This window comes from Trachemys scripta, chromosome 7 (assembly GCF_013100865.1).
Source record: "Trachemys scripta elegans isolate TJP31775 chromosome 7, CAS_Tse_1.0, whole genome shotgun sequence".
NCBI lineage: Eukaryota > Metazoa > Chordata > Testudines > Emydidae > Trachemys > Trachemys scripta.
Window position 1 is genome coordinate 50,025,841 of NC_048304.1, and position 27,304 is coordinate 50,053,144.

General features: G+C 47.9%; 1 protein-coding gene across 2 annotated transcripts in view; it reads right to left on the reverse strand.

Annotated features, from left to right (window-relative positions):
* Positions 1–1,191: 1,191 nt before the first annotated feature.
* The window catches only part of RBM6 (RNA binding motif protein 6), a 142,455-nt gene continuing 116,342 nt past the window's right edge, over positions 1,192–27,304 (reverse strand). Inside the window, exons 8-22 of one of the 2 annotated variants that reach the window (XM_034776748.1) lie at positions 26,332–26,392; positions 24,483–24,551; positions 18,504–18,752; positions 16,035–16,195; positions 14,992–15,089; positions 14,152–14,194; positions 12,635–12,695; positions 11,567–11,658; positions 10,188–10,331; positions 8,521–8,610; positions 7,465–7,728; positions 6,350–6,424; positions 4,639–4,736; positions 3,027–3,156; positions 1,192–1,444 (exon numbers count right to left, since the gene is read on the reverse strand). In XM_034776748.1, the coding sequence (XP_034632639.1) occupies positions 1,319–1,444; positions 3,027–3,156; positions 4,639–4,736; positions 6,350–6,424; positions 7,465–7,728; positions 8,521–8,610; positions 10,188–10,331; positions 11,567–11,658; positions 12,635–12,695; positions 14,152–14,194; positions 14,992–15,089; positions 16,035–16,195; positions 18,504–18,752; positions 24,483–24,551; positions 26,332–26,392 (1,761 nt within the window). In that variant the 3' untranslated portion in view covers positions 1,192–1,318. Of the gene's footprint in view, positions 1,445–3,026; positions 3,157–4,638; positions 4,737–6,349; positions 6,449–7,464; positions 7,729–8,520; positions 8,611–10,187; positions 10,332–11,566; positions 11,659–12,634; positions 12,696–14,151; positions 14,195–14,991; positions 15,090–16,034; positions 16,196–18,503; positions 18,753–24,482; positions 24,552–26,331; positions 26,393–27,304 lie in introns of both variants that reach the window. The other variant, XM_034776747.1, reaches the window with a different exon arrangement.

Below are 27,304 nucleotides of genomic sequence, written 5' to 3' on the forward strand. Positions count from 1 at the left end.
TAACTCTCTATCAGTGTTATAGAGGCCGAACAATTTAGAGTTTACCCTGTATAAGCTTTATACAGGGTAAAATGGATTTATTTGGGATTTGGAACCCATTGGGTGCTGGATATCTGAGTGCTGGAGACTGGAGCACTTCTTAAGCTGTTTTCAGGTAAGCCTGCAGCTTGTGGGGGATGTGGTTTAGACTTGTATCTGTGTTTGCAGCAGGCAAGCGTGTCTGTCTCGAACAAGGCAAGGTACTGAGGTCCCAAGCTGACAGGGAAAACAGGCTCAGAGGTAGTCCCAGCACATCAGGTGGCAGTCCCAAAGGGGTTTCTGTGATTCAACCCGTCACACTATATACAGTAATATTTGCAAGAGGCAAAAGAGTTTGTGTGTGGTCACAATGTCAGAGCCCTCCAACACCTGGGGCTGGTTACACACTCCCAGAGTTGTGATGTGGGCAGGGCTGGCAGTGGAAGGCTGAGCAGCCCTTCCCAGCCTGACACCAAGGACAGGAACGGGCAGCTCACAGCCGTTGGACATGCCCAAGACCAGGAACTTATAAGACTCAGGGGTGTTGGACATGTAGGCTGTCAGTAATTCAGGGCAGGGACTGTCGTTTGGTCTGTGTTTGTACAGTGCCCTGGCACAGTGGGGTCCTGGCCCAGAACTGGCTCCTAAGTGGTATGATACAAATAAGTAACAATAATATATGGCTAACAAGACTATCCAGTTAGAACAGTTACTGCTAACCAATGATTCCTGGAAGGGAGATAACCTCATGCTTCAGGGCTTGAGCTAATCTCCAACAGGGGTTCAGATGAGACTCATACCAGCTGTGGCGTTTCTCACACCTTCCTCAAGTGTCTGGTGCTGGCCCACAGAGGCAGGACGCTGGGCTCAATGGATCTTGGCTCTGCTCCACTCTGGCAAGTCCTGTGTTTCTAAGAGGAAAGGAAACTTGCTGCAGGAGAGTGACTCTGCGTCTGCAGAGCTGGCGAAAAATCACGTGTGCAACATTCTGGAAGCATCACTGAGACCGAGGAAGCCCATCTCTGCCACTCTAGTCCTGCCCCAGTCACTCAAAGGGCAGCATGAGTCCCAGGAGAGATGAGGAGTCATCGGCTGGAGAAGTCTTGGGAAGGTTCTAAAGTGAGGTTTGTTTTTAAAGCAGAGACTTTGGGGGAGGAAATAAGGAAACAGCACTGACAAATTTTCCATTTTATTTAAAAAAAAATTTAGCAGCAAAACCAATAACAATTTGAAAATGAAGAGAGACACTGTGACACAGAAAGAGAGAGAGAGAGTTGGGTTTTGGGGGATTCCACTTCATTCATTCAAGTTCCTTATAGCGGGCAAACATAACTCTCCTGACAGCGTCCCGGTACGTTTCATTGGACTGCCTTTTGCTGGGCTTCCCTTGGGTTACTAAGCCAGCTCCCTTCTTCTGACCTTCTGCCTGAAAACAATACAGACAGCTTGTTTTAGCAATTCTTTGTGTTCTCTTCATCAGCACAGGCTGCCAGGGAGATTGCTTTGGCTTTATTTGACAGCTGTGCTAATGACCTGGAAAAGGGGTTACATGGTGCACTAATATGCCGAGAGGATATTGGGAGGAGTTGCTGATGCTGCCGTGGACAAAGAAAGCGAGACAGCAAACAATCTAGGAAAACAGACTCCAAAGCATGGTCAGTCAATGGGGAGGGAGCAATCCAGGAAACAGCGATGCTCAGAGCACCAGGATGGGTGGGAGAGGACAAGAGTCAGTGGCAGCATATTATACAGCCAGTAATGGAGGCAATCAAAACCAATTTGGTTTGAGGAGGACATTGAGCAAAGGAAAAGAGGCTGAATCTCAGATCCCACAAGGAACAATCTCTCTCATTAACCTGTCTGATCACAACTCTCAGTTGCTCTCCCGTCACATGGGATTCCCATAGGCTCTCCTAGCTTGCTCTGAATTCTGACCTTGTGAACAATCAGTGTCATAGAGCCAGTGATTGTATTATGCAATACTGCCTGCCTAGAGTGTCCCAACTAGAGCAACACACAGCGTGGGAGTTGTGTTTACTTTTAAATGCTAGTTATTTGGATGCCGAGGGTTTGATCAATTCAACCAAGGGATCCAAGTCTCCAGAGGCTGAATGAAGCACAAGGCCCTGTATTAACATGAAATGGGAGGAGAGGACCTTACATCTTTGTGGCTTCTCCTTGAGAGCTTGACAGGATTGTCATGAGCTGAGGAATCTTGTTTGCAGGTCAGTCTCCCAGGGCTAATCTGAGCTGGCTTTTCTACAGTGTCCATCCCATCAGCTGCAGGGGTCTCCCGGTCAGGGCAGAGTGAGCACCTGAGGACATTTTCTGACCATGTTTGAACCAGAGAGGGAATGGTGTGTTTGCTGCCTGGGATAATGAGTGTTCAAGCACACACGTTACATTCCGAGCCTCAGGTGATCTGCTTTGAATTATACACTGGATCGGAACATGCAAAATTCACACTGCGTGCTATGTTGTGGAGTTAAATGCATCCTCCATTCAGGGTACAGAAACAATACCATGTGACATATGTAACCAACACTACACATATTTCACATATAGCAGCCAGCTAGTCACATGCTAGTCTCATAAGGCAAAACATTTAAGTGAAATCTCCACATTATTTCAAACAAATGCAATTTGAGACTGCTTGAACCGCAAGGGGTAAAATTAAATGACTACATTGTTCATTATGACAAACTCCCTTCACTGTACTTGTCAAGCAGCACTGGCACATGTGATTGGGCTCAAGGCAGGTGAACCGGTGTGAAATTTCAGGGCCTGTGCTATACAGGAGGTCAGACCAAAGGATGTAATGGTTTCATTGGCTTTGAATGGTACAAATCTGTGAATAGGGGCTATTTCCCTCTTCCAGAAGCTGTGCATGGTTCTGATCTCACCAGGCGGATCCCCTACCCCCCACATTTCTTTCAGATGGGCATGGGAAATGCTACCAAATTCAGGATTGTACTATCTGATTTTGAAGGGAAAAGAAAGCGTTTCACCTCTACTGGCGACATCATGTCCTGCTGCTGGCGTCCCAGTCCTGAGCCTTCCTTCCAGCCCATAGCCTGCAACATGCGGCTTCCTTTGTTATTACTATCGATTCTTGCTTTACTCGAAGGATTATGGTCACTGCAAAAAGAAAACAACTATAGGTATCCATACACATCGCTTTATTCTATTTTCCAACGTGGTACCAGGGATTTTCAACACAAAATTGATTGCACCTTGGATAACATCAAGGGCTTTTTGCATAGATGCACCCATATTGCATGCATGAAACATGCTGTTTAAGGCTTGTTTTGGGTTCACTATGGTGCATTATGCATGCATAATTCAGGCACATTTTGGAAAACGTAGCTCCTGAAGTTCAATTTCAAGGTGACTTGCAGGGGAGTGGGAGGGGAAATGGGTGCGTATCCTTAACAATATATTCTTTAAGATACTCAAAGGCGGCCTGAAAAGTTTTATGTACACACGCATGTATGTACAGGGTTTGGGTTTTATATATAAACTTTGGAAATACCAGGAATGGGAAGTCCCTCCTGTCTTGCTGGAGCTTTCCTTTTGAACACTGAGCTAGGAGGAATTGGGATCACACTCTCAGATTTGAGCTGAAGGGGTAAAGGTGTCCAATTTTTAACAAGGGGGGCTTTTCTTTCAACTGTTCTCACTGATCGTTAGCAAAAAACAAACAGCTTTCAACAGTCTGAACAACAAACACTTCCCCTTTCAGTCAGGTTCCATTTTTTAGGTATCTATGCTACCACACACACAGTAAGTTCTCCAGTCATCTAATCTCTTCCAGGAAAAATGGAGAAAACAATGACCTGACTTTCTGATCCACAAAACGCACAGGGAAAAGCCTCCTTCCAAACCTTCATATATCAGAAAGAAACAAGGAGCACAAACCCATTTCTTCTCTTTGCAGGTCACTTTTAAGCCAGCCTAGAACACCTAAGGCTTTTATTCTGCCTAGGATGCCTTGGCACCTGCAGACAAACCATGGCGCTGTGCCCCAGGCACAGGCAGTGCTCTCTTTGTTCAGCTACTCTGACAGAGAAGGAAAAATGCCAAGTGTGTCTGTCTTAGCTGGAGCAGATGAAAACATGGCCCTGCTCCTCCTCCTCCTGCAGCCTGTTCTGCTCCCTTCTCTCTCTGTGGTTCCAAACTACAGACAGGAAAACAAGGAGAGAACCAGTTGGAATGATACCCCCGAGGAGCCTGGGCAGGGACACTCACCTGCCCCAGATACCTGGCTCTCAACTTCCTAGGAACAGGGTAGCCAGGCTCCTCCCTTTGCCAGCAAGGATCTGGTCCCAGCTTTAAATCCCACCCCCCCTTCCTCTGCCAGCACATGTTGCTCATTTCAAAGGGCCCTACTGTATATTTGGCAACGAGGCCACTGAAAGGTCAGACAATTCATGAAAGGCTAAAACTCCATGTTGCTTTACACAGAGAATGCAGCCAGCTGTCCAACCCTTCACCCCCTCCTCCATCTGCCCTGCTGGCCTTATCTCCTCCAGCTACACACAATGTGCCAGTCTGGCGCACCCAGCCGCTGACAGCACCAGCAGTTCTGAGGAGTCCTGGATGCCCTGAAGCAGCTGTTACCTCTCAGAATCCCAGGCCTCCTTCAGTCGTTTTCTCTCTGGTGAGTCCAGGCGCTGAAATCTCTCTCTCCGGTCATTTCCCTTGTCTTTAATCTTCCCCTTTACAGTGGGCAGAAGAGAGTTAGCATTAGTAGAGAAGCTATGACTGAGTCACAGCCCTGCCTGCAGCTCCATGGGGAGCAGCAGTCTAGATAATTGACGTGCTCTCCATCACTGTAAGACCCAATTGCCTCCAAGTATTTGTAAAGACACAAAAGAGTCATCTCCTCTGCCTCCTTCCCCTTCCAGCCTGCGGGGAGGAGCCTGGTTAGTGAGCAGGGCGGTATGTTTGGGGAGCGAGGGAGACTGCAGAACACAACTTTTCCTCAATAAGTCATTGCCCTTCGTTCTGAGGGCAGTCAGGCCCCAGAACCGCTTTTGTGGCAGTGAGTTCCACAGTCTTGGTCCGGTCCTGTGGAAATTCAGTTTCCCACACTCACAAACATCCCTCTGTCGGGGAGGGAGAAAGGCTCTCAGGTAGCTGGGACCAACCCCAGGGAAGATTTTGTATATTAGACGAGAGAACAGGCACAAAGAGGGAACTGGGAGACACTCACCAGTGGGTTAGAGCAGCACACTGAATGTGGCCCAGCAAAGCAAATAGATGGGACTGTCCCTCTGGGATTCCAGGGAGCAGCTGGAACTGTCTGATACTCTATGTCAGCAGCTGAAGAGCCGCTTTCTTGGCCTGACTGACTGACTGCTGGATACACAGGAGGCTTTTATAGCCCTGTGTTTGGCACCATTCCACGGGGCCTTCATCACAGTGTCACAACATTGCTCCCAACAAGTCCAGCATCCAGCCCACTTGGGATCAGACCAGTGATTATGCTGTAGCTGACACTGGGTGGGGAAGGAGGAATATGGACATCAGCCATCCCTCCAGCATTGCAGACACCAAACTCCTGCTGCTCCCCACGCTCTGCAGGGTGGGTGCCGGCCCCTGCTTCACAGACTGGAATGCTCCAGCTCGCATGAGCACAGGGGCAGCCCACAGGGAGCCCTGCAAGGCACAGAGTGCTGGTGAAACAAGAACCACTTACATCCAGGTGGGCTGATGAAAAATCAAAGCAACCGAAATCACTGATTTCAAGCCTTGATGTAACCAGTTGATTTTAATCATGCTTTGCATCTGTACTTCACTTATTGCCCTAAAGAGAGGCTGATTCTCATTGGTCGGAAACCACTAAAACATGTTGATTTGCAAGTAAACAGCTTTTCCACTAAATGTGGTGCTACTTTTCGCTAACCAGGAAGATACCCAATATTTACATGCCTTTATTTAAGCCACTTGACAGCTGCGCTAATTTTGCATACAAGTCAGGGTACCTTGAACATCCCACACAAGCATAACACCAGCTCCAGTTGGAACCTCCTCCTTTTGCAAGGACAGCACCACACCAAGATCATACCTAGTGCCATTTGAGAGGAAGAGCAGATTCAGGCTGTTATCTGGCTGACATACTCATCTCTAAGGTCATACCTTTGCACCAAGGGCCACAGCATAAGACTCCCTAGACTGCACGTGGTTCGTAGGCTGAACTCTACAACGTGTGCATGGTGGGGGCAAGCGAACACTAGGGGATGGCTGTGGGCTAGCGCAGGATCCTGCTTCGGTAGGGTGACAGATGTACCATGCTGAGTTAAAGCCTCCCACCCCCACTTGCACACACCTCTCGCTCTCTCCTCTCCAGATATGCCAGCTCTTGCTTGGATCGTTTAATCTTCCTGTGGATCTCTAGGTTTTGCTGGAAGGAGGAAAGCAGAAGTCTCTGTCAGTGGAGAAAGCAAACAGCTGGAATCATGGATTGAGTCTAGATGATTTGATCTTTGATTTTGTGCCCAAAAAAACTTAACATTTGACCTCCTGCCTGACCTGCGTGCGTTAGGCCATAACCTCCGATGCCGCCCAGCATTGCTGCTTTTGCAACTCATTTAATACCCATGGACTGGTGCCTGCCTTGGACAGTCAGAAGTCCTTCCTTTCTCTTCCCAGCCAAGCTGTAGAGCACGGAATCACCGTCACTGCTTCGTAGCCTTTTGTGTTCCGGAGAGTGTGTGAATTTGGTACTCACTGAAGTGAGCTGGCTGAACCTGTGCAGAACACAGGCAGGTACTGTCCTCACTTCTGTCTCTGCAACTCTGCCTGCATCCCTCTCCGTGCTCCCCCCCTCACCCCCCCGAAATGTCTCGCTGTGTGTAGAAAATAGTGTCTATAGATTCAGGTAGTAAGTGCTAGTTTGTACGCAGCACTCTCAGAAGTACCCAGCCAGGAATCCACATCACCCAACAGCTGACTCCCTTCATCCACCCCATCAGAGAACTAGCAGGTAGCACATCCCAGGACAGGCATGCTCAGCCTTATCCCTTTAGCGCCCTTCCTGCTGAGGCAGGTTAACCAATAACCACCCTACAGCACAGATGACTTCCTATAGCTCATCTCCACACTACCTCCCAGGTGTAAAGGCACACAGCTCTCCCCAGAAACCCGTGCGGGAGAATGCTCCTTTTAACTTCCCCCTTCCCAGTACAGAACCTGGCTTGGGGAGGTTGTTTATGCCTGCTGGGTTCTGCAGCTCGTAATACCAAACTTTAGCTAGTTACAGAGCATCCATACACGTTGTCCACACACAAAGGCTCTGAACAGAGAGGCTTCGCGGGCTACTGAGCCAGGATCCAATCAGTTCCACCCACACAACTCCTTCCCCTTCCCTCATAAATCATAGGCTAAGTCAACTGCAGCCCCGAAGAGTGGGACCAGCTGGGGCCCCCATAGGCCTTCCATTACCTTGTGCAAGTTGGAGAGTTGCTGATGCTTGATCAGCACTTCCTTATTGGGAAACTGCCTCCTGCAGAGTAAACAGGCCAGCTTATTCCAGTCAGTTAGCTTGTCCTCGTCACTGTCAGCCTTCCTGGGCTGCTCCTCCCGCTGCGCAGGTGGATGGGGAGGCTGTGGCCGCTGCAACTGCACTTCCTCTTCCTCCTCCTCCTCGTTGTCGCTGTCTCCTCCGTACTCGCCTAGGAGCCCTATCAGAGGGTTCACCACCTTGGGCTGCAGACAGAGCAGCAGAGGATAATGCCACTTTGCAACCCCAAGTCTGTTCCACCCTGCCAGGTCCTCATGTAATATCCCCCGCCTCTGTCTCTGCCTGATGGAGAAGTGGGTGGCATTTCAGCAGCATGGGCACCACATGGAAGGAAGCTAGCAGCTAAGTAGTCAAATGTCCCCTGTATTCCCAAGATGGGGTGCCTGGCCATTAGCCACCCAGCCATGTATTTAAGCACGGGGATTGCCTCTCCAAGTCAGGAGGGACTGGGCATGGGGGGTGCAGCAGGATGTCTCTTTCCTGTATGCCAGTTGCAGTGTCACTCTCCCTGGATTTCCCAAGACCTTAAAAAGGGTGAGATTACTGCGTGTTACCTACAGACCTCTCTGGTCCACGAATCTTGTGCAAAACAAGTTCTGAGTTAAAAAAACAAAAAACCCTCTGCAGTTCTCTGAACGTTCCCTTCTCTGGCTGATGAGCACCAGAAGCAAGAGTACCCCAAAGCCAGGGTGTAAATCAAGGGGGAGATAAGGAGATGCCAGGTGCAGAGACAGCGGCCTCCAACCCCACTCCATCAGAAGTCTGCATAAAGTTAAACAGCATTGGGAGCAGGGGCTAAGGCTTTGGGGTCTAGGTGCAAATGGAGGGACCCCCAGCTGCATTCCTCTGCACTCCATACCCTGCAGCAATGGGGTTTGTGCTAGGAAAGCCAACAGAGGATCAGGTCAAGGTTCTGTCTAGTTTAATTTTTCTCCACTAACAAGCCAAACAGCAACACATGCTACAGAGCGTCTTACCGGGGCTGAGCTCTCTTCCTTCTTCACTGTGGGAGGCAATGGTTTTTTAAAGACGTCTTCCACAGGGGGCTTCTCCTCTAAAAATTCATTCTGAAACATCCAAGATTGGGAGTTAAACCTGCAGTGTCCTGGACAGCAAAGTGAGAGTGCCCAAAGAGCGGCTGGGAACTCACTTAGCGAGCATCCCTGACAGACAGTCAGAGGAAGGACAGAAGGGTTTAATGTTGCAAACACACCTTCTCTGGGCTCAGCAGAGGCTGTGTGTCCCCTAGAGGTAATGTCCTTGCAGTCTGGTGCAGCAGCAGCAGTTCTCCATGAACCCCCTCCCTCCCCACCAGTTTGTTGAGCATTTTCTGCTGGACCAGTCCATTGCAATACTGACAGCAGCTGCCAGGGAGGCTGCGTGTCCCTGCTACAGGCAGGCTGGGATCTGGGGGCATGACAAGAGTAGGATTACCCATTCAGACACCTCTAGTCCCAGAGGACTATGCACCCTCCTGTACTGAACTCGAAGTGAGGGAAGATGCTGAGTCGCCCACCGTGCTCGTCAGCAACAGAGCTGCGTAATCTGCCTTCAGAGTGTTCCCTGTTCAGGGAGCAGCTCTCCCCCACAGGTGCACTACAGCACGGTAAGGACAGGAGAGGAAGCGAGCGGTTTCTGGCTGCACTCATGTCAAAACCCCCATGCCCATCAATCCCCCTCTTGCTGGCATTTTGTTACAGCAGCTCCCAGAGACCGCAGTCAGGATCAAACCCCGTGTGCTCAGTGCTGTGCCAAACACGGCCTGCCTACGTACATTTCCCTGAGGTGGATCACAGCTGTCAGCTGGTTCTATACCACAGCTCCCCTCTGGGCACAGAGGTTAACAACTGTTGGTGTTGCAATAGCACTTGGGGGCCCCAGTCCAGACTCAGGGCCCCACTGTGCTAGGTACTATACAGAACAGTAAAAAAGGATGTCTGCCCCAAACAGCTTACAATCTAAGCTCTGCCTGAAGCAGCTGAAGCGTTGGTCCCCTCCTCCCTCCAGCCCAGGACTGCTGCCTGGCTCTCCTGTCCATGTATGGTTTGGGGGTATGGGTTGATTGCTCAGGGCATGCGATTGGGCAGGAGGTGAAGATGCATTTGCTGGCATGTTGTCTTTATGTACCATGGGGCTTTTGGTGGCAGTTCTGTTACGATGCCCAGGTGCCTTCAGCATTAGGGGCCTACAAGTTACAAAAGATTCCTAGACTCCAGAGCCTGCAGGGACCATTGTGCTCATCTAGTCTGACCTCCTGGAGAACACAGGCCAGAGAACACCCCACAATCCTTCCTTGAGCAGAGCTTTTAGAGAAACAGCCAGTCTTAGTTAAAAATGGTTAGGGATGGAGAATCCACGACAGCTCTGGGTAAACTGACCCAATGGTGAATGACTCTCCCGTTAAACACATGTGCCTTATTTCCAGTCTGAATTTGTCTAGCTTCGACTTCCCACCCTATGGCTGCCATCTAGCCATAAAGAACGGGAAGGTGGTCGTGACTCCCAGGTGGAGAACCCACACTCCGCAGTGACTCTTCTTCTCTTTCACTGTCCCTGCTCTCCCTCCTAGACCTTCAGCTCCTTCTTCACAGCTCAGCTGCCGGGCCTTAGACACTGGACCATTCTGATCACAGAGACGATTTACCTTCGCTGAAGTACTTCTGCCTCTCTCCTTTCTGTCCCTGCCAGATAGCTCCTTCCTTTCACTTGTCTTTTCATGGCTCCCATGCCTCTTTCCCCGGCCGTTCGTAGGGGCCGATGCTGCTTCTCGGCCCACTGTGACTTGTTTCTGAAATGGAGTGTGTGCAAGAGAGTTAGCAAAGAGCAAACGCTTGGGTCCCAGTATTAGACTGATGATATGGAGAGAGCAAAGGAAAGAGATTGCAAGGGCAAAGGGACTGAAGGAGACAGTGGAAGAATGAGACAGTGGGAGTGGCACGGTGGACTTGGCTGGAGGGGGGGAGAGGGGGAGGAGTCTATGGCACAGTAACCCTGGGCACAGCCACAGGACACTTATGGCTACCGTCCATGGGGAAACAGCCCCCCATGGGGTTGGGAGGACCTGCTCTGGATAGCGCTTTCCCAGCAGGGCTGTAGCTAGCACTCTAGGCTCTGGACACAACAATGGCTCAGCCATACAGCCAGAAGACGGAGTGAGCGAGAAGACCAGAGATAAAGCTTGGTTTTCACCATCACATAATGGTGGCAGTCATGTGCTTTCAGTCTCCAGTGAGGTCCAGGAAGGGCACTCTGCCTGTGACATGTCTGCTGAACAAAGCAGGGACACAGACCTCTGAGGTGGGACTCTAGGGGACAGGGAAGAGCATAGGGTGGAGCAAAGCACCCTTTAGGGCAGTGATACTCCAACTGAGGCTCAGGAGCCTGCAAGCAGCTCTTTAACATGTCTCCTGCAACTCTTTGCAGCACATGATATTAAAACACTGTGATTTCATTATTAACCAATCTAAGTTATTAACCAATCTGAATGCTTTTACTATGTTATTAGCCAATTACAGTTAATAAAATAATACTTGGTCAGTCATTTTGCTGCAAGAATTAGATAGATTGGATTAAAAACTAAATATTTCCCCCATCATACTGTTTAAGTATAACTATATAATACTATAGTAAATGAAACAATGAGTTCACACGACTGTGGCCCTTTTGGGTAATGTCAATTACTAATTTGGCTCCTGAACACCTGAGGTCTGAGTATCACTGCTTTAGTGAGTTAACTGAACCAACGTGAATCCAATCAGTTCCAAATCTCTCCTCCCACTAAGTCAGTCCTGTAGACTCTACTGGGAAGGCAGAGCTTCTTGAACTTTCGGGGCACTAAGCAGGGGACAGGACCTGGAAATAAAGCCCAATCTGTATTCCCATATCCCAGACCTCCTTCAACTGCACCATCCGACTCCAAAGGGGAAAGTGGCACCAACACTGTGAAATGTGCTCCTTAGAGGAGAGTTCACACAACCTGCTATAAAACCAGCTAGGTGTATATTCCCCTGCCCACCCACTCACCTGTGTCTTGGGGTCGTAGTATAACCCAGCTATAGGGTCATAGTAGTTCCCAGTCTCAGGATCATAGATGAAAGTGGACACATCTGATGGAGCTGAATGGGAAGACAGAAGAGCCAACATCAGATTCGCCCTAGGAGAAACTTTTACAAAAATACAGGTGTGCGCAAATATTGAGCTGGGGGAAAGACGACCAGCCCTGGAGATGGAAGCCCTCTCTCCACAGAGCATATACAGTGCAAGCTTCCCCACACTGCTCTGCCAATATCTTTCACTCCTCTAAGGCCGAGAAGATAAATTTGTTTTCATGACCCATCCAGCCCCGACTCTGGTGATGCCAGTTAATGCAATGCAGGCATTTTCCAACTGGCGCCTGGACTGAGACCACCAGCTGATTTCATTTAAAGGGACACAGCCAAGTTGAAATCAGTTTCAAAATAATGGTCAGTTTCAAAATAATGACTTAAAAGTGGTTTGATAACCTGTCTCTGCCCCTACTTGACAAGGTGTGTGCCTCTTCAATAAAAGCTACTCAGAAACAGGAGGGGAAACACTGATCCTACAGGGCACCCATGAAACGGGCTGCACACAAAGTGCTGTCAAAGGCCTCAGGCAGGCACATCAAGGCATATGAAGAATGTTTTTTCTCTCTAATCACCATCAGTTTACAGTGATCTGAGATGTTACAAGTAATGACAGTCAATGCCACACAAGTGCAATTTTTTACATGCTATTTGTACAACCCTCCCATACAATTCCTGTAACTAAGAGAGATCAGGGGAAAATATTTCTCTATTTTTTACACTGGTTGATTGACTGTGTACAATCAGTTGGTTTCCCCTGGTTGTGTGGGTCTTTTACACACAGCAAGGGGGAGAGAAAAAACAATAAAACAGAACAATGTGATTGTAAACCCGACAAAACTGGTAGGGGAACTGAGAGGCTAGAGTAGGACCAGAGCCTACTTTCAGCTCTTAAAAAATTGATTGATTTCAAGTTGGCAGTGCTCCTTTAGCCACCTATAAAGAAGAAAAGAATCCACGGTAAAAGCAAGGTAGAGTTTAGCCTTACACTGCGCTCGGCTGTGTCTCTGCGATTCGGCACCTCTCCTGTCCCGCATGCCCCTTTTGCCCTGGAACAAGAGAGCTGTTTAGACACAGGTCACAAAAGGAGACTATCTAGCAAGCACTCCTCTCTCACATGGGCTCCAAGAATGCAGGGTGACATGCCTTCAGCCACTTCAAATGGAGGAAGAGTCGACATCACTTTTCCTCTAATAAGGGGACAAATGTACTCTCTCGGGGCCTGATCCAAAGCCCACTGAAGTCAAGAGAAAGACCCATTTACTTCAGTAGGTTTTGAACAGGGTCCCAGTTCAACAGTGGTCTCCAACCTGTGCTGTACAGAGAGAACTTCCCACATCCCATCCTCCCAATGCTGTACAGAAGAGATCCTGCCCCCACCTTGGATTGTCTGTAGCTGTTTTTTTAAAAGGCTCTTATGGGTAAGTACTTTTCTGAAGTTATGGCAGATAATGAGACAAGTATTGATTAATAGACATGCACCAAGATTAACTCTTTGAAAGCATTTCAGAGTACAGACAACAGCAGCAAGTTCAGCAAACTTTGTCCTTAGACAGGAAATTGGCTAAGCAGAACAATACAAAAGCTACAGAGTTTCTGTTGTGTGAACTGTAGACTAGTAAAGAAGATAGTTGCATTAGTCAGACTAGATGATCACAACGGTCCCTTCCAGCCATGGACTCTACAAGGAAGGAAAGAGTTAACATGATTACAATCTTTCTGGGAGGCGGTTTCTTGCAGTACACTCAGTTCACCTTACACATTAGGTGCTTTGAAATCCGCCCCCAAACCACTTACATTTATAGCACGTTTGCTTACAGCTTACAAATCACTTTATACGTCTCTGATGATCCAACACACCTGTTTGTGCCAGTCCACTAGACTACTGTTCTGTACCTTTCTTTATCTCTCTTCTGGATATTACATTTGAAACCAGTTGCCCATGAAGGTACTTGTCCTCCAATGTAGAATGAATGTATTTTGCCTTTGACAGGCTTTTTCTTTGCTAATGTCAGAAGCTACGTTTAGCTTTGCGGAGTATTGTGGGATATATACATCTCTTGACAAGAGTGGGCCAAGTGGACAGAATTATGGGAAAGCCATAATATAATATAGTATGCCCTATGCCCAATATGTGAGTACTGGCTAAGCCAGACTATTTGATCCCTTCAAGTCTCTGCCCTGAACCCCCTCTGCCCTAGGTACTGAAGGTCCAAGCAGGGTGTTATAGACTGAACGGTGCATGTTACAATGCCTAAGAGTTAGGAGCAGAGCAGTTTTGCCCTTGGCTGAGTGTGCTGCCTTCAACCCAGGGAGTTTTTGGCAGTTCAAAGGAAGCGGTCTGGCAAAGGAAAGCCCAGTCCCCCTGCTGGCCACCAGCAGCCCAATCTCCCCTTCAGCGTGAGTGTCATCATAGCCAACAGCACAGATGATGACAATCACAACTAGCCCCTTTTGCTAGCTACAGGTAAGTCACTCCAAGATGCAGCACTGGCGCAGACCTACCGGGTTGTAGTAGAGTTTGTTGGCCTGCTCCCCGTAGTCATTTCTAGTGAGAGAGAAACAGAATTTCCTAATTAAAACTAGGTTAGCTTCATGTTTGAGACCCTTGCCCTAGGAAATGCCAAAGCCCCATCTCCTAGCCCCTAGGAAATGGGAATTGGTCAGTGGACACCAACTTTAAAGGCCACTTGATTAGGACAGTAGTTCTCAACCAGGGGTATTCGTACACATAGGTCTTCCAGTGGGTACAATCAACTCATCTAGATATTTGCCCAGTTTTACAACAGGCTACAGAAAAAGCACTAGTGAAGTCAGTACAAACTAAAATTTCATACAAATGACTTATTTATACTGCTCTACATACTATACACTGAAATGTAAGTACAATATACTCCAGCTTGATTTATTTTATTTTTATATGATAAAAATAAGTAAGCAATTTTTCAGTAATAATGTGCTGACACACTTTTTTATGCCTGATTTTGTAAGCAAGTATTTTTAAGTGAGGTGAAAGTTGGGGTATGAAAGACAAACCAGTCTCCTGAAAGGGGAACAGTAGTCTGGAAAGGCTGAGAACCATTGGACTAGGAGGTTAAGCCCATACAGCCAAAATACTCTTGCCATTTGTTTTTCAGACACCCAAGTCACCTTGTCAAACTTGGATGACTAAAGTTAGCCTCTTAAACCTCTGGGAAGGTACCTAATTACCTATCCAGGCACCTGTGCACTATTTGGGTGCTTAAGCTTTAGGCATCCAAATATGATAATGTGATCCTAACTGGACAGACCAAGGTACCACAGCCCATTGTACATCGGATAGCGTTGCCTCTCATCTTCTCTCACCTTCTCTTTCCTGTGGCTAGATTCACAATCACGGTGTGCCCATCAATGCAGATTGGGGGATCCAGGTTCTGCAGAACCTTCACCAACTGCACTGCTTCCTGGGGAAAGAAGAGACAAGCTTGCATTCTTCAGAAGGAAACAGAAGCCCACTTCCAAAATCCAGCCATGATGGAAAGAACTCTGAAGTGACTGGGGTTATTCTGGGTGAGATATTTGATGCTGAACCCTCAATACAGGTCATCCACCACACCGTGTAACAGGCTCCAGAGGTGACTGGATATGAACCAGGTCTTATGGTTTGATTACTGAATTCAGTAAATCCATATCCACTAGGGTCTATGAGCTGCTAGGGAGAGTTTTGCTGTGCTAGAGGACTCAAACCCAGACCCACCAGGGAGGGAGCCCTCCGAAGGATGGTTTGAGCTGTGCAGCTAGCAGCAGGTTGGAGTACTGCCCTGGGACAATAAACATTACAAGAGCCCCATCTCTTTTAAACATGTTTCAAAGACTCTTGGGATGTGAGAAAGGGGGAAGTGCATATTTGGGCTCCCTGCCCATCCTCCAGCCCCTTCACCAGCCAGGGAGGAACCTCGCCTGGATCTTGCTTTCCCTGCCACTAGCCTCTGTGCAAGGCAAGGCCAATAAGGAGAGAGTATTGGAAACGGTTCTGCCCGAGGACAAAGGCAGATCCCTATAGTTGGTTGATATGTGAAAGTTTGCATCTCCTAGAGCTACTGATGCAAGAAATTCACCCAGCTTAACGGTATCTATGATGGACTAAAGCGTGGATGGTTTGTACTGGAGAGCAGAAGGAGAGACGAAGAGCCGTCAGCCATTCCCCACACCTAGGACTAGGGACTCGGCTAGACAGACCTAAGCGGGACTAGGGCACACTGAGGCTGGCCTGAGACACTGTTGCTTCCACTAACAAGACAAGCCTTTCCAAGGTAACTGTAGCGTGAACTTGGATGTCTACGATAGGACTATTGTTTTCTCTTGCTCTTTCTCTGCACAGACACTGGAGAAGGGTCAGGGCCACTTACAGCGTGCGAGTCCAGTTCCACAAAGCCATAGTTGTCACTCCTCTGGCTAGCCCTTTTCTTGATGATGCTCACGCTGGAAGTGGAGAGACGAACAAACGGTGCCAACAACCCTACGATCACTTCCGGAGGGGTGAAGCGAGGAATACGCTTCAGCATAATCGCTGCGGCAGCCCAGGCAGGGGGGAGGGAGAGAAGAAAAGACCGAGAACATTGCATGAAGCCAGCCTCTTACCACCACAGTGATGGCAAAATGAAAATAAACTTGTCTGAACGCTTCGGATGCAGCTGCTTACATAGCGGCTGCTCACTTCCTCCCCCAGGTGTAGCTTTGAAGACCCAATCTCCTCCCATTGTCTGCGCCCCTATCATCTCCGGGCCCTGTAGAAATCTGGGTCTGCCCCTCCTGATTTTGGAATCATGCACAAATGCAATCACTGCTTAATTCCTGCCAGTGAGCCCCTGGCAAAGACAGACAAGAAGTGGCCAGGGCAGAAGGAGTTGAGGTCTGAACTGGTCACTGGACCCCCAAGAGGAGACCTGAGCCAGGCTATGACTAGCAGGAAGCCTCCCTGTTTGAGGACACAGACACTTTGCCATCAGGACAGAAGCTGCTTCATGAAGACGTCACTAGTAGCATGTTCTGGTGGTAACAGCTGTGCTGCCTCTGCTGCAGGCTCCATCCCCTGGGATCATGTGTGTGGTGCGAGAGGAGACCCTCCTCCAGCAGCTGTGCACCTCTATGCCCTCCAAGGACCAGAGAGAGGGTGTGACGTTATTGACATGAACTGTGACCGTAGAGATCATTGTTGCAACCAAGGGCCTATAGTGGCACCAAATCTTGTATAAAGGGAGGTCACGCTGGGTGTCCATGAAAAGGTTATGATTTCCTGGTTATGATTATGCTATCTGTATGCATGTATCATTTTTGTATTTAAAGTTATAAGTATTGGCTTTATACTGTATTTCAAACTTGTGATATGCTTCTGGGTGACACCCCAGACAATTTGGTGTCAGCACTGCATAGTCTGCTTGATGGCCCATTAAGGACCATCAGCTATACAACTGACCCATTGAGAGAAGGCAGATACACCTTGTGACTCAGCAAGGCATGCAGGGACATGCCTATGAACAGAACTCTCAGGTTTTTCCATGCCATGTGGAACAAAGGAAGCACAGGCTGCATGGCAAGAGATTATAAAAGGCAGCTGCATCTCCTCCATCTTGTCTTCAATCCTGGTTCTTGCCTCTGAAGGAACTTTGCTACAAATTAAAGCTCTGAACAAAGGACTGAATGACTCACCCAAGATGTGGATGTATTCCAGAGACTTAATTTAAACCTGCAGTTTATTCCATCACTGCTACAAGCCTGAACCAAGAACTTTGCCATTACTGTATATAATTGATTCCATTTAACCTATTTTAGCTCTCATCTATATTTCTTTCTTTTTATGAATAAATCTTTAGATTTTAGATTCTAAAGGATTGGCAACAACGTGATTTGTGGGTATATTGATCTGACTGGTATATTGACCTGGGCCTGGGGCTTGGTCCTTTGGGATCGTGAGACCCTTTTTTCTTTTACTGGGGTATTGGTTTTCATAACTATTCATCCCCATAAGAAGTGGCTGCTGGTGGTGATACTGGGAAACTGGAACGTCTGAGGGAATTGCTTGTATGACTTCTGGTTAGCCAGTGGGGTGAAACCAAAGTCCTCTCTGTTTGGCTGGTTTGGTGTGCCTTAGTAATAAAAGACACCCAGCTTTGGGCTGTGACTGCCCTGCTCTAAGCAATTTGTCCTGAATTGATACTCTCAGTTGTGTCCTGCCAGAGACCGCATCATTATAGAGGGTCCCTGGGAGGGTGGGTGCAGAGGGGGGAGAGCAAGAAGCAAAGCAGGCCCTGACCTGCTAGGCTCTTCACAGACCCTGTGAGAAACGAACTAGCCCAGCTGGCTGCCTCCAATCTCCCACCTCCCACCCTGAGCAAATCGGGCTTCCTGGCAAATCGCTCTCTGTGCTCCTCAGAACAGAGGGGGAGAGAGGAACAGGACCCTAGAGCCACCCCAGCAGCACGGACCTCCTTGGGGCAGCAGATCTGGAGCACAGCACAGAGGCAGGGCTGAGACCACCAAATTAATGGTATGGGGTAGTTTAATCTTCTCAAGGGCAGTTTGGGCAGGGACCACTCTCTTTCCCCAAATACCCTCTGAGAAACCCAAGCAGGGCCTCCCTCCCCAAATCCACCAGTACCTGAGCAATCCAGGCAGAGACACCCCCCCACCCCCTCAACTACCCCTGCCTGCAATAGATCATGAAGCTTACTGAATTCACAGTGAGGAAGTATCCTTCAGACAGGTGTCATAGGGAAAAGCCATTGCACTCTGTCAGTGACAGCCCAACCAAATCCAAAATCCAAATCCGGGTGCTCTGCACTTCAGCCCTTTTTCTGAAAGCCTGAGACTCAACTTACTTTTACTCTCACCCTCCTGAGGTGCGGTCTGTTCAGCCTCCCTCCTGGCAGCAGGCTCCTGGCTCTCCTTCCAGGGAGGGTACCTTTTCTCCTGCGAAGGCCATCGCTCTCTGCCTTCCTCTCTCTTCCGAGGCTCGGGTTCCTGGGGCTGGCTCTGCTGTGGAGGAGCCGCGTGCTGGGGAGGCTGTTTCTGAGGCTTCGGGTGTCCTGATAGCTCTTGCTCGGGTTTTTCAAGCTTGGCTTCTGTTACTGGAGAAAAGAAATGGAATTAACCCATTTTCAGCGTCCCCCTCTAGCACACACTACAAACCTTGTATTTTCTCCCAACTGCCTGCAGTGGACTGGCAAACAGACTCTGCTGTCCTTTGATTAGCCACATTTCTGAACGTTTAGCAGGAACACGAAAGCTTCCTGGACTTCAACAGACAAGACATTAAAGCTCACGTCATCACATCCTGCTCCAACAAGGAGCTCATAACACTGGTCTACAATTTGAGAAGTCGTCTGCTTCAGAGATAAAATGTGCTATTTATTATGTATTTTGATGTGCTGAATTCAAATATGACAATTAAAACAACTGATTGGCTACTGTTTCTAAGATATTTAAGTTTTTACATTTTATGTCTATGTATATTGTGTAGATAGTAGAGTTTTAATCAAATTGTAAACCTAGGTCTTTTCATGTGTTTATGGTTACTTTACATAATATTTCACCTGTCCTGTTTATGTAACACTTTAAAAATCAGCAAAAGGGTTATATAAATAAAATTTATTATGAAACAAAAGGCAAAAAACTATTATGTACATAGTTTAGTCCTATTCAGTGTCTACTCAGCGCTTCTTGGCTTGTCTCGTGTATTCATTAAATGGAGCATCTCTTGTCACTGTCCAGCAATAGTCTGCAAGCATTAATGGGCTCCATTTGCCCTGATAGCGTTTCTCCATTGTTGAAATGTCCTGGTGAAATCGCTCGTTGTGCTCGTCGCTCACTGGTCCGCAGTTCGGTGGAAAAAAATCTAGATGAGAGTGCAAAAAATGTATCTTTAGTGACATGTTGCAACCAAGGCTTTTGTATGCCTTGAGGAGGTTTTCCACCAACAACCTGTAGTTGTCTGCCTTGTTGTTTCCGAGAAAATGTATTGCCACTAACTGGAAGGCTTTCCATGCCGTCTTTTCCCTGCCACGCAGTGCATGGTCAAATGCATCATCTCGAAGAAGTTCACGAATATGAGGACCAACAAAGACACCTTCCTTTATCTTAGCTTCACTTAACCTTGGACATTTTCCATGGAGGTACTTGAAAGCTGCTTGTGTTTTGTCAATGGCCTTGACAAAGTTCTTCATCAGACCCAGCTTGATGTATAAGGGTGGTAACAAAATCTTCCTTGATTCAACAAGGAACACTTTTCCTCCCAGGCTCCAATGACTGTCGGAGTGGCCAATCTTTCTTGATGTAGTGGGAATCTCTTGCATGACTAACCCATTCGCAGAGAAAACAGCAGTACTTTGTGTATCCAGTCTGCAGACCAAGCAAGAGAGCAACAACCTTCAAATCGCCACAAAGCTACCACTGATGTTGGTCATAGTTTATGCACCTCAAAAGTTGTTTCATGTTGTCATAGGTTTCCTTCATATGGACTGCATGACCAACTGAAATTGATGGCAAAACATTGCCATTATGCAGTAAAACAGCTTTAAGACTTGTCTTCGATGAATCAATGAACAGTCTCCACTCATCAGGATCGTGAACGATGTTGAGGGCTGCCATCACACCATCGATGTTGTTGCAGGCTACAAGATCACCTTCCATGAAGAAGAATGGGACAAGATCCTTTTCACGGTCACAGAACATGGAAACCCTAACATCACCTGCCAGGAGATTCCACTGCTGTAGTCTGGAGCCCAACAGCTCTGCCTTACTGTTGGGTAGTTCCAAATCCCTGACACGGTCATTCAGTTCACCTTGTGTTATGAGGTGTGGTTCAGAGGAGGAGGATGGGAGAAAATGTGGGTCCTGTGACATTGATGGTTCAGGACCAGAAGTTTCATCCTCTTCCTCGTCTGACTCAAGTGAGAATGATTCTGGTGCATCAGGAACCGGCAGTCCTTCTCTGTGGAGTACTGGGTGTATAGCTGATGGAATGTTTGGATAATACACAGTCCACTTTTTCTTCTTTGACACACCTTTCCCAACTGGAGGCACCATGCAGAAGTAACAATTGCTGGTATGATCTGTTGGCTCTCTCCAAATCATTGGCACTGCAAAAGGCATAGATTTCCTTTTCCTGTTCAACCACTGGCAAAGATCTGTTGCACAAGTGTTGCAGCATATGTGTGGGGCCCACCTCTTGTCCTGATCTCCAATTTTGCAGCCAAAATAAAGGTGATAGGCTTTCTTAACCATAGTGGTTATACTGCGCTTTTGTGATGCAAAAGTCACTTCACCACAAACATAGCAGAAGTTATCTGCACTGTTCACACAAGTACGAGGCATGTCTCCTCACTTTGGCTAAACAGAAATTTATCGCTTTGCAAAATCAAACACTGACAAATAAGAGAGCACGACACTGATTTCTAGAGCTGATATAGAGCAATTTGTTCAGCAGAGTGATGTAAGCTTCGTTATGATTGCATCATCCATGACTTCTAGGAATAACATGATGCAATTCATATCATGTATGATGCAATACCAGCTTCAGATTGCATCATTCATTGTTTTGCCTGAAAAGCAAGTACTGTCCAAACCCAGTCATAGATTTATTCATAGATCCAGTCAAAGATGTATTTTAGTCATTTCTGGTTTAAATTGAGATCCCTTCCCTTTATAACTCACTTATCCTCCGCCATTCCCAAGTCAAGGGTCGTATATACTGACCCAATAGCATATCTTGAAAACTAGAGCCAATCAACAATTTTAAGCATTATTTTCGTTCTTAGTGACCCAGAATTAGTAAAGTTTGACTACATTTATTTCAGAAGCATTTTGGCTGTAGAGCAGTGTTATCTGTACAATGGAATCCCAAATGGGTTTGGAGGCTACCTCCCGGATCCGGCACAGGATCAAGCCCACCCCTTACACTAATCACCCGAGCCTTTTATCTAGTCTATACTTGAACATCTGTAGCCAGGAACTGTTAGTGATTGGTCACTGATTCTCCGACCTCGGTGTTCCAGAACAGCTGCGCGTTAATGGACATGTATAACTACAGCACTGACGGGCAATGTAGTGAGATTAATTACGAATTTTATGGGGTGGCTATCCATCCCAGATGAGGAATAAGCCCCCCCCCCGCCCCCCCCAAAAAACCCTCCTTTTGATTTGACTTTTAACATTTCTTGTACTAATTAATATTTCAGACTTGCCTCCCCTCCCCCTTAGGCTGGATCATGTCCCCTCCTGCTGCCACCCTTACCTCCATCCTAGCAGCTACTCAGGCTGCCCAGACAGGAGCGAAGGAGATGCATCAGACCCTGGCCATATTCTCTGCTAACACCTGTACTGCTTACTTGATAAGATCACGGTCTCACACCTTCCTCCCCTCCCACATTGCATTTTGTTCACAGGGACAAGTGCACCCAAGATATACATTAAATGAGCTAGGGATGTCAAGATCACCCAGACTAGCCAGTCTGAATGCCATGCAAACCATGTTGGAGTGGTGCGAGACCTGTGGAATTTTCTATCTCCTGAATTTGGGCTGATCATGTTACAAGTTGTAGAATCAAGTCCACAGTGGACAGGGATGAACTGTCTGGTTCCCGGGATACAGACTAATGTCCGGAGAGTATGATCTTCAGTACCTAGATTTAGGCCAATGTCGCTCCGAGGTACTGGAGGGATTGGAGATACTGAGTACATAACTGTGCTTTGGATCCATGTCCTTCCAGGCCAGAGAAGAGTTGATGGAGATTGCTTACATCTCCTCCTTTGGAAGGTCAGGGTCTTAGCTTCAATAAAGGAAGATCTTGTGCCACCAGCCATCCCTCAAAAGAGACTCTTGGTGCTGACAACCCAACCAACTATCAAATCTCCTGTTCTTGGCGAACATTAATGGGAAGGCTGTGGAAGACAACTCTCAGAGTGCATGGTCACTTCACATCTCTGACTTGTGTCAGTCTGGGGCCAGCCCTGCATGCAGCACCGACTGCTTTACAAACAGATCTGTCCGCTGCCTTCAACACTGGGGATTGTGAAGAGTTGCTGACTTGCCAGCAAACCCTGGCAGGAAGCAAGGGGGCTGCCCCTCAGGGGTTTTGTCCCTGTCCCTCTCTCTCTGAGACCCTCTCTGGTTTCTGCTGTGTGTGGTTCCACAGCGCTCTGTCTCGTTCAGGGTGTACAAGGGGCTCTTAGCAAGGCTAAGCAACAGACATTGAGGATCAACTCCTCACAATCAACAGAACTGAAGACAGTTGATGTGGGCTAGCTGGCTGAAGCTCAGTCCAGACAAACCTAAAGTGAGGCTGGCAGGATGGGGAAAACAACCATCTCGTGTGAAGGGAATATCTGCCACCTTACTGAAGATGGATCCTCAGTGATTTTAACCTCAAGCAATTAAAATCAGGGCTATGGCTGGACCCCAGCTGCTGCTATATCATTTAGTGTCAGTGACAAGGAAGGCTTTTATCAAGCTGTGTCTAACCAAGAAGCTGCAAAGATTTCTTTCAGATGTGGCTCTTGCTCCCATGATCAATGCTTTCGTCATCTCAATATCAAACTACTGTAATGCGCTCCTCACAAGGTTAAACCTTAACCTGGAAATTCAAACTAATTCAAAAAGTGGCAGCTCGCTTTGTAAGTGGAATCTCTCACCAGGGCACATGACACTAGTACTCCGTAGTTTGCACTGGCTGGCTACTGATTTCTGAGTGGCGTTTAAGGTGTTTTGAGCTATAAATTCCTACATGGTTTGGGACCTCCACACTTGAGAGATCACCTCTTTATTTGTGCCTCACTGCCTCAGCTGAGGTTGGCAGAGGAGCTAGAGTTGGCATCCCCTAGGTTGAACTTTAGAGCCCATTCAATAGCATTACCTCCGCATATTAGACTTGATGGATGCATCCCCTGGGACTGCTAAGCTCTGAGAGCCCTCCAGACTGCACCAAACATCGTTACAAATGCACTCTGCAAATCCAAGCACATTAGTCCTTCTACTAAACCCCAGACTTCTCTTACAGGGGAACTCGGAGGAGGTAGGGGGTGGGATGGGATGGGAAGTGAGAATGCGCAGAGAACCCCCGTATTCATGATAAATAACCTTTTTCTATTCCAAGGCAGCCTCTGCATAGGCCCACTGGTGGGACTCTAGTGAGCAATACATACCCCAGGAAGATGGGCTGAGGAGTTTTACCTAAATGAGGGGGAAGGAGAGCCCTGGGATGTTGAAGCACCCGGTCTCCCATCCCAGGCCATGCAGAGGACTGCCAGGATGCAGAGGGAAGGTCCCTGCACTTGCGGTAGGCCATGGAAAGGTAGAAACAGGGGTGGCTGCTCCACAGATTCGGTGCCAAGAGTGGGTCCTTGTGTGACCCCAATGGGCACCGCAGTCCAGATCACTCCCAAAGCTGTGCGGTGTCTAGGGAACATCCAACAAGGGAGGCTATTCTGATGCTAACTCACCGGGGACATTGATCTGTCAGATGGCTATAACCACATATGAACACAAATACTGATAACAGTTATGTTTTAAGCTAACCCAACTCCTTATGATACAAACATATACAGTACAGGTGAGAGAACATTTATTCATTCATATAACACTGCAGCATGTAGCTTGGTTCAGAATGCTGGCTACATACCAAGGTTTTGTGCATGATTTGCACAAGAAATTACAGAGATTACATGTCAACTGCAGTAACTGCATGTGTAAATTATGCATGAGAATTTTTCCATGCATTTCTACAGATGGGGCCCATAAACACCTCTCCCTCTCTGAAAGAGCATATCCACAACCCCAGATTGTGTGATGGTGATTTTCTTACTGAAGTCCTGCTCGGCGTGCACGTCCTCTCCCTCCAAACCACTTTTGGGCTCTGTCCCTGGTCTGCTCCCTACGAGAAAAAGGCATAACAGGAACTATTTCAAGGCCACCAACCACAAAACATGCAGGAGTTCACCCAACAGCTGCTTAAAGAAGGGCAGGGGTTCTCAACCTCTTTCTTTCTGAGCTCCCCCTGCTCTCTCTCGCCCCCGATGCTATAAACATTCCACTGCCCACCTGTGCCACAACAACTAGTTTTCTACATATAAAAGCCAGGACCAGCATTAGGAAGTAGCAAGCAGTGCAATTGCCTGGGGACCCATACCACAGGGCCCCCAGGAAGCTAAGTTGTTCAGGCTTTGGCTTCAGTCCCAGGTGGAAGGGCACAGGGCCCCGGGCTTCAGCCCATACGGTGGGACTTCAGCTTTCTGCCCTGGGCCCCAGCAAGTCTTACACTGGGGCTGCTTGGCGGACCACCTGAAACTTGCTTGCCCCAGACTCCTGATTGAGAACCACTGGAGAAGGGGACAACCCAACCCCTTAAGACTGTGTGTCCTTTTTGTGATCCACTCCATCGTTTAAAGACTAGTCACACAGGGTTAAGCCTTAAAACACATGCATTCCCATGGCCATTGGCTAACCAGACTAGAAAAAATGAGGCACACAGCCTTAGAACATTCACAGCATCTGGAGGGGCCTGAACGTTTAACTCGCTATACAGCTGTTTGTAACGCCATTCGGTTAAGTTAGCCAAGAAGGCAGAGCTGAAAAGGTCAGCAGTTTGAGCTCTGCTTCCATAACACTGATGGTGGGTCACTCATGTTACAGCAACAGTGAAAGGAAGTCAGGATCTCTCTAAGGATGGGGCTGCAGTGAATAAAGAGCTCTGAACAGAGCACGGGGGCTAATAGGTAATGGCAGTTTGTTCTCTGGATCGACACAGATTGTAACACACACCATTTGCCCATGGTATGTAGGTTTGCTCTGCAGGAGGCACAGGACATTCTAAATCTGCTAGCAGAAAAGCAGCAGCGCAAAACCTTGCACTGTGAATGCCTGGCTGTCCGACAGAAGCAGGTTCCTGGGTGGAGAGCCTGGTAAGACAGAGGTGTCACGGGGGTAACTGGCAGAATCCATGACCACAAGCTATTGAGGGTGCCTGCACTCCTATCAGTTCAGTGGCGCAGAGTCTCAGAGCTGACTGGACTCCGTGGTATTCCCAGACTCTTCAGCAATAGCAGCCAGACAGACCTTTGACAGCCCCTTCTTGGGCTGGGCTGTTGCAGTGAGAAGACCAGACAAAAGCTCCAGTTGCTGCAGTATGCGGCTGCCCATCTCCTAAGCAATAAGCTAGATGGGGAACACATCACACCCATGGTCTACACCCTACACTGGGGCACCATCTAATTTTGTGTCTGTTTCAAGGTCCCAGCCCTCATCTTTAATGCCTGTGGCAGTCTAGGATGTGTAGCCTGAACCAGCTCTCTCTCAGCACCCATCCCATAATGTTAGGAATGAAGGAGAACAATGACACTGAAGGAACAGAAGATGGTACCATCAGGTACTGGCAGCAGGATGTTCTGGATTAAGGGCACTGTCCTGTGGAACTCCCTCCCACTACAGATCAGTGTGGCCCTGTGCCTTGCCTCGCATGCAGAGCAAACAGCCTGGCAGCATATCTACCTCCAGTACTGCTACTAATTCTCTTATATGGTACCTAGACATCCCACTGCATGGCACATCCATGTCAAAGAAACCAGTCAACAGAGACATTCACTCCCTAGGGCAAATGAAGGCTTTTAATCTACACCTATAAAACTCAGTTTGGCACAGTGACAAAATATACTCACCATCTCTCGGGAGCTTGCAATAGGAGCAGGAAGATCTGTACCCCACAGTACACACTTTACACTGCAGTGAAAGACAGGCAGCATGAGGGAGAGACATTTAAAAGGTTATTGTAACAACTGTCAACATGTTCCAAAAGTCACAGTCGCTGCTTCACTTTGAGAATGTAGCCAGGTTAGTTACATGAGCAAATAACACAAAGATCTTGTCTACACTACAAATTATTTCGGTATAATCCACCCCCCCACCCCCCCGAGCGAGGTAAGTTACACTGACCTAAGCACTGGTGTAGACTGTGCTATGGCAGCTGGAGAGCTTCTCCCACCGACATAGCTACCGCTTCTCTTGCAGGTGGTTTTATTATGCCGCTGGGAAAGCTCTCCCCATCGGCATACAGCGTCTTCACCAGACGCAGTGCAGCTGCAGCGCTGTATGTCTAAAAAAGCCCTAAGAGACTGAAGGAGACAAGATGGGTGACATTAGCTGGCAGAGAGCAGAGGGCTGGCATGAAGGATAGAAGCTGGTGAGGCATGGAGTCCCACAGGACTCCACCCTGGGAACAGCAAGAGGGATTTTCAAGTGACTGAGGAGCACAAGTCCCATCTTTATTAATTTGCATGACTGTCGCTAGAGCCGCATGCATGGCTCCTAGGCAGCTTTTCTAAGACTGGGCTTTCCTCCTAAAAAACAAAACCCAATGAAGTAAGGACCAACTTGCTCAGCACATTAAAGAGACTCTGCAGATCAGACCTCTCCTAGATTGCCAGCCACCTTGTACTTTGAAAGAATCCAGAGGTGCAGTTAGTTTCCCCTTTCTCAATTGATGCCTGAGGCAGGGAAGTGAAAATTCCCCCAATGTAAAGTGCAGTTTTACTGTGAAGGTACATGGCTCCATGCTATAGAATCTATAGCATGGAGCCAACGCCGACAGAAATACTGTTCCTGGCAGTGCAGGAACACCCCCTCCTGGACGAC